This window comes from Heliangelus exortis, chromosome 3 (genome assembly GCF_036169615.1).
Source record: "Heliangelus exortis chromosome 3, bHelExo1.hap1, whole genome shotgun sequence".
Classification (NCBI taxonomy): Eukaryota; Metazoa; Chordata; class Aves; order Apodiformes; family Trochilidae; genus Heliangelus; species Heliangelus exortis.
Window position 1 is genome coordinate 111,306,385 of NC_092424.1, and position 16,972 is coordinate 111,323,356.

At 51.6% G+C, this 16,972-nt stretch overlaps 1 protein-coding gene across 1 annotated transcript; it reads right to left on the bottom strand.

The window, feature by feature from the left end:
- Positions 1-1,086: 1,086 nt before the first annotated feature.
- Positions 1,087-16,972, bottom strand: FDFT1 (farnesyl-diphosphate farnesyltransferase 1). The gene is made up of 8 exons (XM_071742186.1): positions 16,766-16,972; positions 14,664-14,761; positions 9,297-9,480; positions 6,861-6,989; positions 6,172-6,363; positions 5,293-5,469; positions 4,656-4,808; positions 1,087-2,847 (listed from the first exon to the last, which is right to left on the bottom strand). The coding sequence occupies exons 1-8, from the start codon at positions 16,880-16,882 to the stop codon at positions 2,626-2,628; spliced, it is 1,272 nt and encodes a 423-aa protein (XP_071598287.1). The 5' UTR covers positions 16,883-16,972; the 3' UTR covers positions 1,087-2,625.

The following is a 16,972-nucleotide window of genomic DNA, read 5'->3' on the forward strand; positions in this document are numbered from 1 at the left end:
CTTCCTTTGGGTCTGACAGCAAAGTCTTTACAGTGATGCTCTGACACATGCCCGTGCTCAGGGGATTTTGAGTTGGGCCCATGCAAACCACATGAATTCCAACAAGCCTGAGTGCAAAGGGCCTGGGGCTGGGGGGATTCCAAGCACAAATCAAGCATTGGAATGGGCTGCCCAGGGAAGGGGTGGATTCTCCATCCCTGGAGATATTTCAAAAGAGCCTGGATGGGGCACTCGGTGCCATGGGCTGGGAACTGCAGTGGGAGTGGATCAAGGGTTGGACTTGATGATGTCTGAGGTCCCTTCCAACCCAGCCAATTCTATGATTCTATGATCCAAGCTGGGAGAATGGATAGAAGAGCAACCCTGAGGAGGACTTGGGGATGTTGGGTGAGGAAAAGCTCAAGGTAAAGCAGCAACCTGTGCTGGCAGCCCAGAAATCAATCATGTCCTGGGCTGCATCACCAGCAGTGTGAGCAGCAGGGTGAGGGATTGTTCCCCTCTGCTCTCAGGAGACCCCTCTGCAGGGCTGGGGTCCCCAGAACAAGAAGAACACAGAGCTGTGAGTCCAGGGGAGGTCACAAAGATGATCCAAGGGAGCCCTTCTGCTATGGAGCCAGGCTGAGAGAGCTGGGGTTGTTCAGCCTGGAGGAGGCTCCAGGGAGACCTTAGAGCATCTTTCAAGTACATCAGTGTGCTACAGGAAAGCTGAGGAAGGACTTTGGACAAGGGCATGGAGTGACAGGACAAGAGGTAATGGCTTTAAACTGGAAGAGGTAAATTTAGGTCAGACAGTAGGAAAAATCTGTGAGGGTGCTGAGCCCCTGGCCCAGGTTTCCCAGAGAAGCTGTGGCTGCCCCATCCCTGGTCGTGTCTCAGCCCAGCTTGGATAGGGCTTGGAGCACCCTGGGCTGGGGGAGGTGTCCCTGACCATGCAGGGGGTTGGAACTAGAAGATCTTTTAAGGTCTCTTCCAACCCAAACTGAAGGAAGCATCTGGATTTCAAGTCAGTAACTTGGGTCCTGGGAGGAATTACCCCTCTCAAAGAAATTCCAGTTGAAACACACACACACAAAAATATCAACCCCCTTTTTTTTTTCCCAAAGAAAACTTTAATTTCCACAAGACAGGAAGCTGCACAGAGAGCTACCATGAGTTTCTTTTTAACATCAGCTTACAACTATCTACATCAGTACTCATGGAGTAGCATCCTCCTTCTCAGTAAGTCTGACCACAAGAGCTTGGCCTTGAAAAGGTCACCCAACTGCATGCCCCTGGTGGACACCTCTGTCCTGCACCAGGACATGGGCTGTCCTTCCCTTCACCAAGGCAAAACAGTGTCTAGGGAGGGGGGAGGGGGTGAGTTGGGACCCTGAAAACAAAGAAAAAATCCACCCCAGGAAAAGAGGACGTGCCCATAAAGTGTTGTTTCCTCTTGAAGTAAGTCCATCCTGATGTGTTTGAGAACAGCAGTGGAATCCTTGGCCAGCTTGCAGCTCAGTGTAACCCAAAGCACCATCTCAAGCTAGAGCCAGGTGGGCCAGGGAAACCTGCCCTGACCACCCCTTTGGTGGCTCAGACTTGCCCAGCCCATGGTTGGGCTCACCACTGCCTTGAAAGGTGACCAATGCACCTGAGCCCTCCAAAAAAAAAAAAAAACCAAAAAACATCTCAGGAGGGACAGGATAGTGCAAACCCTTTCTCCTCTGCCTTGCTAAGGCACCTGGTGCTTCTGCTGCTCTGCCACCAGTCCCTTTGGGCTGAAGAAGAGGTTCAGACTCTGCCATGGAGCCAAGCATGGGGTTATTAGCTCAGGGCCATGCAGGCAGCTCCCATCTCCTGTTTCACCACCTCCCCAGCTGCTAAACTATGAAGCTTTGAGAGGGCAGGGGGCTGTAAGAGGTGCATTTCAGCTAGGGGCACATTGAAGTGGACAGAGCATCCTCCCTTTTATGCATTTATGATTAAAAGGGCTTCTTTCAAGCCCAGGAGCCTCCTTCAGCACCACGACAGCAATGTGAAGATTGCCTCTGCCTGTTGCCAAGCTGCAGGAAATCAACCAGCCTGGGCTGCAGGCCAGAAGGTGGCCAGAGATTTTTCCTTGGATAAGGAAATGTGTTCCTCTCCCAGCTAAAGAAGTGTCCTTCCAGTGCAGAGCAGGCACCAGAGGTGATGGGGAAGAGGTTGCCTGTGAAAAAAGAAGCAAAACCCAGGTGGGTTTTGCCTCAGCTCTGAGCTGGGAAGTTGCCTCAAATCTCAAAGAAAGAAAAGAGGCAACCAGAGTTTCTATTTAAAACCATCCAAACTGGAAAAAAAAACAAAACAAAACAAAACAAACAACAGAACAGACAAACAAACAAAAACATAAGGGAAAAAAACCTCAATCCCAAACAGTAAGACTCCAATCAGCATTGGTAACCATCCCAGCAGATGGCAAGGGTGGTGAGGAGCAGACTCCAGCAATGCTGCCCCATCACCCCAGGGCTGCAGCTCACTGCTGTCCTCTCCTCCTCACCTCCCAGGCCCCATGGCACCTTTCTGCCTGAGCAGCCCCACCTGCAGGGGACAAGGAGCATCCTGCCCAGCCACTGACCACCATCTCTTTCCCCCCACCCACCTCCTGGCTCATCAGTTCTCCCCTGCCTGGACATAGTCCTCAGTGGCCTTGGAGATGGTGCTGAGGTACTGCCAGCTCAAGGCAGCCAGGAGCATGGCACAGGACAGGTAGATGGGGGAGTAGTGGTGCCGGGATGCCATGGAGCTGGTGGGCAAACTCAGGGCACGGATGGAGGAGATGATTTGCTGTGTCTTGTTGGATGAGGGGTCAGTGCTTGGGATCTTCTGGTAGATCTGGGGAAAGAGGGGAAAAAAAGAGTTTTGGTTCCCACCATATGGTTCCCTCCAGGTGGAGGAGAGAAATAAGATCAGCGGGTGAAAGAGGAAGCCCCAAGAGAAGCCTCAGTGGAGCAGGGACCCAGCTGCAAGGGATGACCACAAGGGACCAGGGCACGTTTCCCTTGAGAAGTGCACTAAGCCAAGCAGCCTCTTGAGGGCACCCCATGCCTACAAGCACCAGGAACAATCCCTCGGCCTCAAGTGGGGTTTTTGGGACCAGCACTTCTTGCCCAGCAATCCTCACTCACTGCTGGGGTGCAGCAGCTCACCTCAAACCAGTGAGGACACCTTGGAATGACAAGCAGGCAGTGTGAGTGCCAGGAAAACACCACAGATAAGCCTGTGATCTTTGGGGTGTTCTCCTCATGGTCTGCAAACCCCATGGCTTTAAAGCTATTTGTCTGCATCAGTCTTAGGGAGCTGTGTACAAGCAGAGACCTTTCTCTGGACTGAAGTGTCACTGTCCCTTGTCATGGGGACAGCCAGTCCATGAAGCATTAATAACCCCGTGGTCTGGCATCTTCCTGGTGCAGAAGTTTTGTCTTTCTATTTAACAGCCCTCACTGGATTTGGCTTTTTGGAGCTGGGGTTTTTTTCCCATCAACCTATTCACCAGATGTTCCTCCCCCTGCAGGACAATGCACAGTTCTGGGGTCCCCAGCATGAGGAGGACACTGAGCTGTCAGAGTGAGTCCAGAGGAGGCCACAAAGATGCTGGGAGGGTTGGAGCAGCTCTGCTCTGGAGCCAGGCTGAGAGAGTTGGGGGTGTTCAGCCCAGAGAAGAGAAGGCTCCAGGGAGACCTTAGAGCACCTTCCAGTGCCTGAAGGGGCTCCAGGAAAGCTGGGGAGGGACTTTGGACAAGGGCCTGAAGGGATGGAGCAAGGGAGAACAGTTTTAAGCTGAAAGAGGCAAGACTGAGATGAGATCTTAGGAAGAAATTCTTTGGGGTGAGGGTGCTGAGCCCCTGGTTGTCCAGGCTGCCCAAGGAAGCTGTGGCTGCCCCATCCCTGGCAGTGTCTCAGCCCAGGTTGGATGGGGCTTGGAGCACCCTGGGCTGGGGGAGGTGTCCCTGCCCATGCAGGGGGGTTGGAACTGGATGAGCTTTAAGGCCTCTTCCAATCCAAACTGAATTCTAGGAAGGAAGCATCTGCATTTCAACTGAGTGACATGGTTCTTAGGGACCCTTCAACTCAATCCAGTCTGGGATTCTTTTTTTGTTTTTTGTTTTTTTTTTCTTTTTTGTTAACTTCTACAGTCCCCTGAAGCTGTGAGAGCCACTGCTTTAACCACCTGTGATGAGTACCTTTATTTACTGTTGGTGGAGCACAAGGAAACAACCACCACAACATGCTGCCACCTGCAACCACACACACAGGGAATACAGAATTCTCACTGGAGCAGATCAGAGGGAGATGATGCAACCTGTCCAGAGATCTGCTATGGGACAGGTCCTCTGTGGCTGCTCAGCCCAGGGGAAGCTCTGTGCTGTGCCAGCTCACTCATTCTGCACCAGAAAGACCACAGGACTTGGGTCTCTGCTTCTCAACACAGGCACAGACCAAGGGTACATTTGAGGGAACCCAATGAGCACTGTTTGGTCCCTCCCAACACCACACCAGGTTCACTGTGCCCCAACACCACCACTTATGAACTAAGAGATATAAGGAAAGGATAAAGAGCTTCATGGGTTTCCCCAGTTCCACACCAGGAATGAAGACTGACAACAGCCAGAAATGACTCAAAACCAAGTTGCTCAACTTACCTCTTCCACATACTGGTACATGATGGCTTTGACAGCTTGTATGTTTGTGGCATCCATCATAAGAGTGACAGCTTGTCCCTTCCGGATTTTCACCACCCCTTTGAACACCTGCTGGTTGTTATAGCAAGCAGCCAAGGTGGCAATAGCCATCACCTAAGGAGAAACACCAAGAGCCCTCACTGCCTTGTGAGGAACTTGCCAAGGGACTATGATGACAAAACACTGAGGGGGGAGCTACAATTTCACCACCGACAGAAATGGAAGAAGGAAAGAAGGAAGAGACAGACTCATAAAATAATTTGGGTGGGAAGGGAGCTCTAAAGGTCCCCCAGTCCAACCCCCCTGCAGTCAGCAGGGACACCCTCACCCAGATCAGGGTGCTCAGAGCCTCCTCAAGCCTCACCTTGAATATCTCCAGGGATGAGGTCTCAACCACCTCCCTGGGCAACCTCTGCCATTTTTCCACTACCCCCCTGGTAAAGAACTTAACATCCAGATGAAATCTACACTTTAATCTAAAGTAGATGAATAAAACAGAAGAAATGGAGTATATAGCAGGCTAATATGGAAATGATCCTTCATCTCCAGCTTCTCCCCAGCTGAAAACAATGAAGAACCACTTGACAATGTGACTTACCTGGGGGATAGCACAGAAGTTGAAGACACTTTGGTTTTTCAGGCGGGATAAGTACGTGAGGACATCAGGGACGTGGTGGAGGGCGTTGGTGATGAGCTCATTCAGACACTGGACAGCCATATCAATGTTCTCTGGTTTGGCAAGATCTGAGAGCTTCTTGGCATATCTGCTCCAAACCTAAACATCAAGATAAGGATATGTAAGTTGGAGGGTACATTGATGCTGTAAGAGAGACATCAGTAACAGTCTGAGGTCTGGGAGAACAACAAGAACCTCCAGAAAGCCATGAGAGCCTTGAAGGATTGAAGCTTACTAGTCCAAAAACAAGAAGGAAGGGCAAGTTGCAGAGAAAAAACCCCATATTTTAAAAGGGGTTCTAAAAGAGAAGGATACAACTCATCTCCACATCTTCTCCAGGTAGGGCAACGAAAGGACACCTCACAGGTTGGGCTGATATCAAGAAATGGCTCTGTGAGACAGGTAAGCCAGATGGGAGAGGGAAGGAAAAATTCTTGGAGGGCCTCAAGAGCAGACAAGCATCTGCCAGGCACAGGCAGAGCTGATCCTGCATTTGGGAACAGACTAGGTACCCCCTGGAGATATCACCCAGTCTTATCCTCTCCCATTCCTAGAGCCAACATAACAGAGAGGAGAAAAAGCTGCCCCAAAAGTTCTTGGCAGTGTGGGGAGAGATCCCCTTGTCCTCATATCTGTACTCAGACAGATGGGGGTTTCCTAAATAATTTTTTCTTAATAAAATTCCAGCAGGAAGGATGCAACTCACTGCACTGGAAGAGCAACAACAGCACCTTCAGTCTTTGTGCATTTCCCAGAGAGGCAGAACAGAAACTCTGGCCCCAAAGTGGTGCTTTCCCTCACCTCTCTGGGCCAGAACTCCCTTCCTGACTGTTGATCCTCCAGATAGTCACGGATGATGTTGGTTTTCTGCAGGAAGAGGCCCATGGAGTTGGCCAGCTCTGTGTCCTGCCCAACAATGGGATCTTCAAGCTCTGATGCAGAGAAGAGACGGGAAAGGCCGATGCCCACCAGCCCAGCAACGTAGTGACAATACTGGGAGGCACCAGGAGAGGAAGAGGCAGGGGAAAAAAAAAAGAAAAAAATAAAAAAGAAAGAAAGAAAAGGAGTTAACCAGAGCTGCCTGTTTGCTCCTGTGAGTTTCACAAAAATGATGCTCAGAAGTAACTGAGAGTCCATTTGCTGTGCGTTTTTGTGGCTCTCCCTGGGAGGTCTCAGCTTTCCCACCCTCAGCAGACACCTGAGCAAGGATGTCCCCCCAAAATGCCACTCTGCCTTCAGCAGACAGATGAACCACCCACAGGGGAACAGCTGATGTCATGGGTCACCCAAAAGATCTGCTGGTGGGTGACACCAACAATCCACACCATCCTCCAGTTACCCACAGGACCAGCAATCTCTCAAAGCCTTCCCAAGCCTCCCTCATCCAGCTGAACCCTCTTCCCACAGGGATTTTCCATCTCCTCTTTCCCCACAGACAAACTGCACCCTACCTGACACTCAGGCCACTCCTCTGCTCCAGGCTCACTCACCTTGTCCCACTCATCCAGAGAGTCCACCTTTTTCTCCAAGAACTCTGCCATCCCCACACCCATCTTGTGGCAGATATCTGAAATCACATCCTGGTAGACTTTTGACAGGTTCCTGAATTCCATGGAGATCTGCAGCAGAAACCACCATGAGTCAAAAAAAAACAAAACAAAACAAAAAACCCACAAAACAGCTCAAAAAAAAGTTCTTACACTGATTTCACCAACAACAGAATTGGAAGGTACCAGGAAAGAGTTCCTACACTGCAGGGGACAGCAGAGCTTAACATTTATTAAGAAAAATCAGAAAAATAAGACTGTTTACCAGGCTCTTATCCCACCCTGGCTGGAGATCTAGGACAACTCCCACAACCAGAGTGGTTTCAAGGCCCTTAAAGCACAGACTCAGTCTGTTCTCAGTCTAAATGGAACGGGCTCTGGCGACAGATCAGACACAGGAATATCTTTGGGAAGGCTCTGTGGCCTTGGACTGATATTGTCTGGGAGCTGCAGGACAAAACTTGCTACACTTGGTGCAGGCAGATGGGGGTTTTTTTTGTAGTTTGTGAGAGCATCTCAGCACACAAGAAAAGCCAGGGGAGGTTTCTGGGGCTCTATTCTCCTGAGTCCTTTGCAGATGTGGCTCTGCAGGGCACGTTTTGTACAAATGGAAAGGCATCAAGCAACAGGAAAAACTTAAAATCTTTCTTCTGCCCCTCCAGGAATGTGATTCAATGAGTCTCACATTGAAAAAAAAAACATTAAAAAGGGCATCTTCCCCTTCCCAAAACTGTGGAGCTTCCTGTTTTATTGTGCTGAGCTTTTTTCCTCCATCACTAGGTAACTAGAGCCAGCCAGGGTGTGTGTCTGGTGAGGAGAGTGGTCTGAGTGATGACAGCTCAGACACAAACACCACTGCAGATCCAGGTTCTCCTTCTTGCCCCATGTCTCAGGCTGGCTGGCAAATCAGTGGCTTCAATTTGATACACAGACAAGCACAACCTGCCAGATAGTATTAAAATCACACCTGAATGTGACCTCAGATTGCTCAAGTAACACACACACACCAAGAAGGAACAACCAAGTGCCATAAACCCCTTCTCAGAAGCTTTTCTGAAGTACCAAGCCACTGGCATGCCTCCTGTATATCACTATACATCAAGAATCCCCTCACTCAGCCACCTCCTGTACTACATTCCCCTCCTAGATAGGAGGGGAATGTTATCCCACTGTTATCCCAAGGCTGAGCACCAAAATCTACAATGTACCTCAGTTTTCCAAGCAATTATCCCATTGCCACTGCTAGGGAAAGCCCAATGAGGATAGAATAAATTAAAAAAGGATTAAGAGCTTTAACAAAACAGAAATTCCTTAGGGAATTGAATACTCCTCACTATAACTATTATACTTTTTATTAAACAGTTTAAAAAAAAATGCCTACAAAAATAAACCAAGGCCCTACAGTTACATCTGCACCACTAACTTCAGATATTAAGTGTGGATTCAATCACCTGCAGCTACCCCATATCAGCAGAGCTGGGGAGGTAACATGGACCAGAAACCACTTCTCAAGGACAGTCTGGGATGCCACCAAGCTTGTTCTCCATGTTGAGAGGGTTTAATGGCTTGGCCATGGCCAGACTTTCTCTAATCAGGCTTTGGGGCAGAGAACAGGCTCCAATACTGCTGTAGCTTGATGGTGGAGATGTAGACTCTCTGTGGTTTCCTTTTTAGGAGGATCCTCAGAGCAATAGGACTTTGGGCCATATTGTTACTAACAGTGAGGATGGGTTTTATCTTCTTTGCATGTAAAAAACTTGCAGCTCTAGGGCAGGTGCTGCAGGACAGCTGGAAATGCTGATCCATCCCTAAGCAGAATGCCAAGATTTCCTCCTGGGGTCACAGGACACCCAACCCAGGCCATGCACAGTGCTGGGTAACAATTTCAAATCACTCTCCACAAGGAGACAGTGGGAGGGATTTCCCTCCCTTCCAACAAGGGAGGAAAAAAGCCACTTTTTAGAGCTGGCACTTTTCCACAGCCAGGTTACCTCTGGCTCATGTAGAGAGTTGCCCAATGTTTGGGTTCTCACTCCAGCTCTGCACTCAGCCTCACACAGAGGTGATGGAGCTCTTCTGAGAAGCTCCCAGAATCATCCAGCTTGAAAAGAACCTCTGAGATCATCAAATCCAACCCTTAATCCACTTCCACTGTGGACTGAGGGACTGAATGACCTCAGGGGTAGAATCAGAGACTCACAGAATGGTTTTGCTTGGACAAAGACCTTTTAAGACCAAGTCCAACCATTAACCCAGCACTGCCAAGCTCACCATGGCCCTCAACACTCTTATCTACACAGCTTTTAAACACCTCCAGGGATGGTGATGGAGACAACCATGGCCACATGGTGACAGAAAGCAAGGAGGTGGACATCTTACCGTTGGGAAGTCCTCGAGCACCTGCCGGTCCTTCTCCTTGCTCTCCATGTATTTCCAGTCTGGTTGATAGAGATAGGTGTGAAACTTGTGGAGCATTGGGACCTTGACCTCTAAGCTGATGGTCATGTCATCCTCTACAGTGTCCAGAGCACGGAGGACGAGGTAGAATATACAGACAGCATGTCTGGTGTGGGGAGAAATAAAAAAAAACAAAACAACCACCTCTTATTTGGGGTCGTCTAGGAGGCAGGACAGAAAGTTTGGATTCATCACACAGCCTTGGTGCTTCCTGCTCAACATGACAGGCAAGAGCACTGCCAGGTTGTGGATGACTTGGAAGATACTTCCAGCACAATTCCAGCTTTCATATTTCAAGTAGTTCAGGCACTGAGCAGAAAAGAAAGTGGTGATGTGAAAACCTTCCCAGCCCCCTGATGTCTCCTGAAGTCTGGGAGATGGTTTTGGTCAAAAGGATGCCTGTGTTGAGCCCTCTTCCTTCAAACCATGGAGTGGTTTAGGTGAGAAGGGTCATCTAATCCAACCCCCTTCAATCAGCAGGGACATCTTCAACTCAATCCAGGGTGTGTCAGCTTCCCCAGCCCTCATCTGGGGACAGTGGCTGTCCCCTGCAGTGTAAGAACATAAAATAAATGCTTTAGAAATATGATGCTCAAATCCCAGGGTCACAGGAGCTGGTTAGGGATGGAAAACACCCCCAGCAGCACTTCCCACCTGCCTTGCTCAGCATCTGCTTGAACCTCCACTCTGAGCAACAGAGGTGTCTCCACAGAAACTCCCCATGGGCTGACCACTGAGAAAGCTGCAGCTAGGTTAGGAAAACCAAGTTTTTCCCTTCTGCAGCGTGGCTTTTGGCTTTCTGAGATGTGTATCAAGGAAGGGATGAGCCTGTAAGGGCTCCCTGGCAGGGCAGGGCATTGCCAGATCCAACTCTGCAAGAAAAATTCAACCCTGGAAGCAAGGCCAGTGCTCACTGGGACCCAGAGGATAGAGCCTGAGGTCAGGTTATTGAAAAAAAAAAACAACTTCAAAATAAGAAAGGAATAAAAAAGCAGATGTAGTTTTTCAGTTCCCCTTCTCTGTACCCAGCACCCTCTTACCCTGTTTAAGGGGAATAAGGGGGTCCCAACAACAGGAACATTAGGACTGGGAGACAAAAGCCACCCTGTACTTTATATCTCCATGCACAAGGTCCTGGAGTCCATCCACATCTCCCAGGAAAGCTGCTGGAGAGCTGGACCCACCAGCCTCACCTTCCCCACCCAGGCTCTACATTTCTGCAGCTGAAGCAAAAAACCCCAAAATGTCCTGATGGTGAGAAATAGCAGGGCTTATATAAAATAATGTCCTAGCTCTAGATGAGCACAGAGATACCTTAAGGAGTTGATGAGTTTATTAATTGTTTGACAAATGGAAGTTAGCTTGGAGTGCTGAAATGCTAATTACAGGGTGAGAGTGTTGCTCTCCTGGGATTATAATGTGCAAGCAGTGATTGAGCAGCTGAGGAAAACTGACTGGCTCTTAGAGTCAATACTGTTAAATTGGCCATTTTTTTCCTTAATTGAAGGGTATTTAATACCTCTGTCAAAGCACACACCAGAGAGCTTGTGAGCAGCTTTCCTGTGCCCTCCTGTTTGCATGACTGAGTTTTTCCATTTCAACCAGGCTGGAAAGGTTCATCCCACAAGATTGGACTCCTACCCCCTTCAGCTGCAACTTCTACCAGGAGCAACCAAGAAAGACTGAGCAGAAGCTGAAATGCCTCCCCAGAACCTCACACATCCACACCAAGGAAAGAACTAGCAACAACTCCAGAGCCCAGCACAGATGAAACCCTTCTTCAAGCTCTCTCCTGCATCAAAAGATTTTCCCCATCTTCCATCTCATACTGAATTCAGCTCCATGGCAATCTGGGCAAATCAAAGGAAGACATTTTTTATGCTGAAAGTGGTGAGACACTGGCCCAGGTTGCCCAGAGAGGTGGGAGATGCTCCATCCCTGGAAACATCCCAGCTCAGGTGGGACAGGGATCTGAGCACCCTGATCTGGTTTAAGATCTCAGTGCAGGGAGATGGGAGCAGATGACCTTTAAAGGTCCCTTCCAACCCAAACCACTTGATGATTCTATAAAATATAAGATCATAAAAACACCTACACAGTGAGCATGGCCTGCCTGCAGCTCTCTGTTTCTCTGCAGGGTTCCCAGGCAACACAGTCCCAGCTGAGCTCCAACCTGAGATCCCCAGGGATGACAGAAGGGGCCAACCAGAGCCACAACCTTCACCAGAAAACATGTGTGACAGTGTTCCCAGTCACACAGTCTTGTTCCCAGTGCTGGGAAGAGGATATTCCAACATGTTCCCCTTTCAAACAGCTGGAAGCATCAATTTCCAAAGAGCAAGCACAGTTTTATCTCAGGGTTCAAGTTCCACCCCTGCTCCACTCTTCCCAGAGCTTTCTCCTTGCCACCACATCCACCCTCTGCCAGCACAAGGCTGGTCTTCTCCAGAAAGCATCTGAAACTGCAGGAATTGATCCCAAAAGGACCCCAGGACAGGCAGAACCATGAGCTGGCAGCAAAGGGAAGGGCATCATTCTCCTCCTCTTCACCACAGGAAAAGGAGCCATGATGTTGGCTCCTCTCTACCACTGTGAATGAGGATGTTGGCTCTGCTGCTGATGAAGCTGCAGTTTGGAGCCTCCCACTTTCCAAGAAAACACCCAAACCATGGAGCAACAGGCTGGACAGAGCCCTGGCCAGCAAAACACAGGGGCCAAAAAAAATAAGCAGGAAGAAAGCAAACATTTTACCTCAACTCCCTGTGTACCAGCCTGAGGAACATCATTACAAGCACTCGTCCAGAAGTTTCCAGCAGTTTTCCAGCAGTTCTCAGGGGACATATGGAAAGTCTCCTGGGAGCAGGGATGTGAACCAGGGAACAAGAGCTTCATGCCAAACCAAACTTCAAACAAAGAGATTTCATTCCAAGGGGGAGCAGACCCTGAGCAGTGCTGTGTTTAGAATCCCAGACTGGTTTGGGTTGGAAAGGACTTTAAAGATCATCAAGATCCAACCCCCCTGGGCTGGATCCAACCTCCCACCAGCCCAGGATGCTCCAAGCCCCATCCAACCTCCTGAGGTGGTTTTAAAGCTTGAACCCCCCACTAGCAGCTCCTTCACCCAGCAAGCACAGAGGGAACTATTTAGCAGTCTGTGACCACAGGGGTTCAGTTTAACCCCTGAATGGGGAGGTTTAGCATCAGTGAAAAGGTTTCTTTGATGCCATCCAGCAAAATTAATTCATTTGGTCAGCTTGCTGCTCTGTCTGGTCCTACATTCTGCCTATTGTGCATTTCCCTCTTTTGTCCCTCAACTCTTCAGCAGAGCTACTGTGGCTTTGAAAATGAGTTTCTTCTGATCCCCTCCAGAGCCAGCTCTAATTCCACAGCAAGCCCAAGGTTGCAAAGATCCAGCAGCAGCATTTTTTTTAGGATGCCAGGCAGAAGTTTCTGTGCCTGGAGGGGACAGGGCCTTCCTGATCTAAGCAAAGTACAAAGCCAGGACTGAAGAAAAGAGACATAAAGAAGAAAACTGCAGGGTGACCAAGGCAAGCACACCACGTAACTGCTAACAGGTCCCAAGGTGTTTTATTGCTTGGCCTTGTTTTTTACATTTTTTTAATTTCTGCATTAGCAAAGGTACCAAGAATGGAAAAAAAAATATCAAAATCCAAAGTTTAGTTCTTGGCCCTACTCATCCATTTCCATGCAACCCCATCCAAGTCACTGATTTATTTTTTTTTTTAATATTTCCTGTAAGCCAGGCTGCAAACAACCATTTCATAAATGCTGGATGACAGCTATGGGGCAGCATCCAAAATGCCCAACCAGGGCTCAGATACCCAACAGAGAACTCAGTGTTCAGGCTGGGAGAGTTGGAACCACAGCATTAGGCATGTCCAGTGCAAACTTGTAGGAACCCCTAATTTTGGTGATTAACCCAGCTCAGGTTAACTTGAAACCAGTAATTACTGTATGAATATAAAGATGTACGTGCAAAAGGCCCCAGGCAGCTCAACTTTTTGCATCCTCAGTTACTGTCACCATCTGAAGCTTTCCTGCACAGGTCATCAAAATTTGGAGAGAGAAAAAAAAAAAAAAAAAAAAGGGTGCAGCAAGTCCTCTGAAATGATTGAGTAGGTTTGGAGGCAGCTGCTTTCCAAAAGCACCTCCTCAGCAGGGTCCAGACCCTTGGTCAGCCCTGGGTGTTTTCTCACCTCCTCCCTCTGGCCAGTGCCAGCCTTGGCAGTGCCAGGACACATTCCCAAGGTGTCACAAACAGCACATGCCCAGGCACTGTGTTTAACTGCCTGCTGACCAAGAAGCTTGTCCCCAGGACTGCTCAACCTGGGGGGGCTTCATGGCACCCAACCAGCTCAGACGTGAAGGACCCCATGTCCAGCTGCATGGGGTGAGGCTGCACTGAGTGCCTTCTGGCCAGCTCAGCCCAGTATGGTGGCTGCCTACTGAACTGGGAGGGAAGAAGTGTTTCCCAGCTGCTCAGCTAAAGGAACATGGCATGTGGGGTATTGTGTGTGGATCACCTCTTGGCCAGCTCTGCCAGGGAGCCCTGGTTTTGAGGGGGCACCCACCACCTCCTTAGGAGCCCCAGTGTTGGGGGGCCATACAATCATCACCTCCTGGAGAGCTCTGGTGTCAGGAGGGCACTGAACCCCCAGATTCCTGGAGATCAACAGCATCATGGGGGCACTGCACCCACCACCTCCTGGAGAGCCCTGGTAGCAGGGGGATACTGAACCCCCAACCTCCTTGGGACCCCCAGCATCATAGGGGCTTTGTACCCATCACCTCCTGGAGAGCCCTGGTGTCAGGAGGGTACTGGACCCCCAACCTCCTGGGGACCCCCAGCATCTGGGGAGCACTGTACCCCCCACCATCTCCTGGAGACCCCTGGTGCCAGGAGGGTACTGGACCCCCAACCTCTTGAGGACCCCCAGCATCATGGGGACATTGTACCCACCATCTCCTGGAAACCCCTGGTGTCAGGGGGTACTGAACCCGCCCTTCTAGGGACCCCTGGCATTTGGGGGGAGGATCATTATGCCCACTACAGACCCCTAGCATTAGGTGGCCATTGCACCCACCATCTCCTGGAGACCCCTGCCACCGGGTGACCATGGCACCCACCACCTCTAGTGTTGGGGAGGGGGTGGGAGGGCACTGCACTCCCCACCTCCCAGAGACCCCCACCCTTGGGGGAACCCATTGAACACCTCCCTCACCCCAAACCCCACATCCCTCCCAACCTTGTTCCGCTTCCCATCTCACCTCAGCTCTCCATCCAGGGCCTGGATCACAGCGGCGAAGCTCCGGCTGGTCTGGTTGAGGTACCGGTAGCAGGTTCGGAGTCCCCGTCCCAGCGATTCCTGCGGGCAGAGCGGGGGACAGGGACCCGGTTGGAGGCGGGGGGCGACCGGAGGGGTCCCGCATGGCTGCAACCTCCGACCACCGGCTCCTCTCAACCGGGCCAGAGCCCGGGGAGGTCCCCGCGGAGGGGACAGGGACAGTGTCCGCCTGAGGAGGGACGCGGCTCTGCAGCCGCACGCCATGGGGCAACGGTGCTGGTGAGGGGCTGAGGGACGGACCGGACCGGACCGCTCCGCCCCGACCCGCCCCGGCCCGCCCCTCAGCCAGCCCGGAGCAAACCGCGGGCTGTGAGATGGTGGGGATCTTACAGAGAAACCACCGCGGAAAGGGGAAAGAAAAAAAGGGGAATGGACGGAGAGCAGAGGGAGAGAACACGGAGGGTTTGAGGCTGAGGATCGGGAGCCTGACGGGAGAATGGGGAGGAGAGGAGCGGAACCGGGAGGGCAAACCAGCCTAAAAGAACCGGGCTGGTGATGAGGATGCGAAGAGAAGCTGAGGGAGTTGGGAATGTTCAGCCTGGAGAAGGGTGAGAGGAGAGCTCATTGCCCTCTACAACTCCCTGACAGGAGGCTGGGGTTTGCCTCTTCTCCCCAGTGACAGGACAGGAGGTACTGGGTTCCAGTTGGAGCAGGGGAGGTTCGGATTGGAGATCAGGAAAAGTTTCTTCAGTGAAAGAGTGGTGAAGCATCGGAAGAGGCTGCCCAGGGAGGTGGTGGAGTCGCAGTCCCTGGGGGTGTTCAAAAAAATGGGTAGATGAGGGGTGTTTTGGGAGGTGATGGTTCCCCACCCAGGTGGCCAAGAAGGCCAATGGCATCCTGGGCTGTGTCAGGAACAGCGTGGCCAGCAGGTCCAGGGAAGGGATTCTGCCCCTGTGCTCAGCCCTGGGGAGGCCACAGCTTGAGTCCTGTGTCCAGTTCTGGGCCCCTCAGCTCAGGAAGGAGATTGAGGTGCTGGAGCAGGTCCAGAGAAGAGCAAGGAGGCTGTGAAGGGATCCAGCACAAGTGCTGTGAGGAAGGGCTGAGGGAGCTGGGGGTGTTGAGGCTGGAGAAGAGGAGGCTCAGGGGAGACCTCATCACTCTCTCCAACTCCCTGAAAGGAGGTTGGAGCCAGGGGGGGGTTGGGCTCTTTTCCCAGGCAACTCTCAGCAAGACAAGAGGGCACAAGAGGTCTCAAGTTGTGCCAGGGGAGGTTTAGGTTGGACATTAGAAAGAATTTCTTTCTGGAGAGGGTGATCAGACATTGGAATGGGCTGCCCAGGGAAGGGGTGGATTCTCCATCCCTGGAGATATTTAAAAAGAGCCTGGATGTGGCACTCAGTGCCATGGGCTGGGAACCACGGGGGGAGTGGATCAAGGGTTGGACTTGGTGATCTCTTTCCAAACAGGATGATTCTGCTATTTAGTGGTTAATGGTCGCTGGACTTGCTGATCCTGAAGGTCCTTCCCAACCATGAGAAAAAAACAACCAACCAACCAACCAACCAGCCGGGGCTGGCACAGGAAGCTGTGCAACACCGGGTACCCTGCAGGGAAGGCACCGAGACCGCACGGAAACCATCGCTACTCGAACGGAGAGCACTGGGGCTTTGCACGGGAAGCACTGAGGCCGTGCACCACCGGTACCGCTGGGTACTGGCCCCGAGCCACGCACGGTAAAGCCCGACCCACCGCAACGAAAGCACGGAGCCGTTGTGATGCCCCGAGCCCCTTGCAATGAACGAGAGCCCTGAGCGCTGCCATCACCCGGCAAACACCGAGCCGGTGCGAAGCCTCCCCGGTGCTGCCCACCGCAACCCCGGTACTGCCCACCGCAACCCCGGTGCTGCCTTTGGCGGCTCAACGCTCCCCCATGGCAACGCCGCAGGGAGATGACAGCCCCTTCCTCCTCCTCCTCTTCCTCCTCCTTATCCCGACCCTCACACGGCGGCAGCACCCCCAGCATCCCCCGGAGATAACGAACCGCAACCCCTATCCCTCCCCCCCCCGCATGCCGCCACGGCTCACCGGGTCGACCCGCGGCATGACGGTCCGGTAGCCGCCCATCTTGAACCGCAGCAGGTTGTAAATGTCCTGGGGGTGGCTCAGCCATTTCCTCAGCAGCTCCATAGGGCCCACGTTCATCTCCCCCCCGGTACCGACGCCCGTTCACCCACCGCCCCCCCCTCTATCCCTGCCCCGCCGCTTAACCGGTGCGGGGACGGAGCCGCCTCC

Excerpts from the sequence above, each read along its gene's own strand:
- FDFT1 (XM_071742186.1), bottom strand. The coding sequence starts at position 16,882 with ATGAACGTGGGCCCTATGGAGCTGCTGAGGAAATGGCTGAGCCACCCC. Across the intron at positions 14,762-16,765 it reads TCATGCCGCGGGTCGACCCG|GAATCGCTGGGACGGGGACT; the intron begins GTGAGCCGTGGC and ends CTCTGCCCGCAG. Across the intron at positions 5,470-6,171 it reads GGGAGTTCTGGCCCAGAGAG|GTTTGGAGCAGATATGCCAA; the intron begins GTGAGGGAAAGC and ends CTTGATGTTTAG.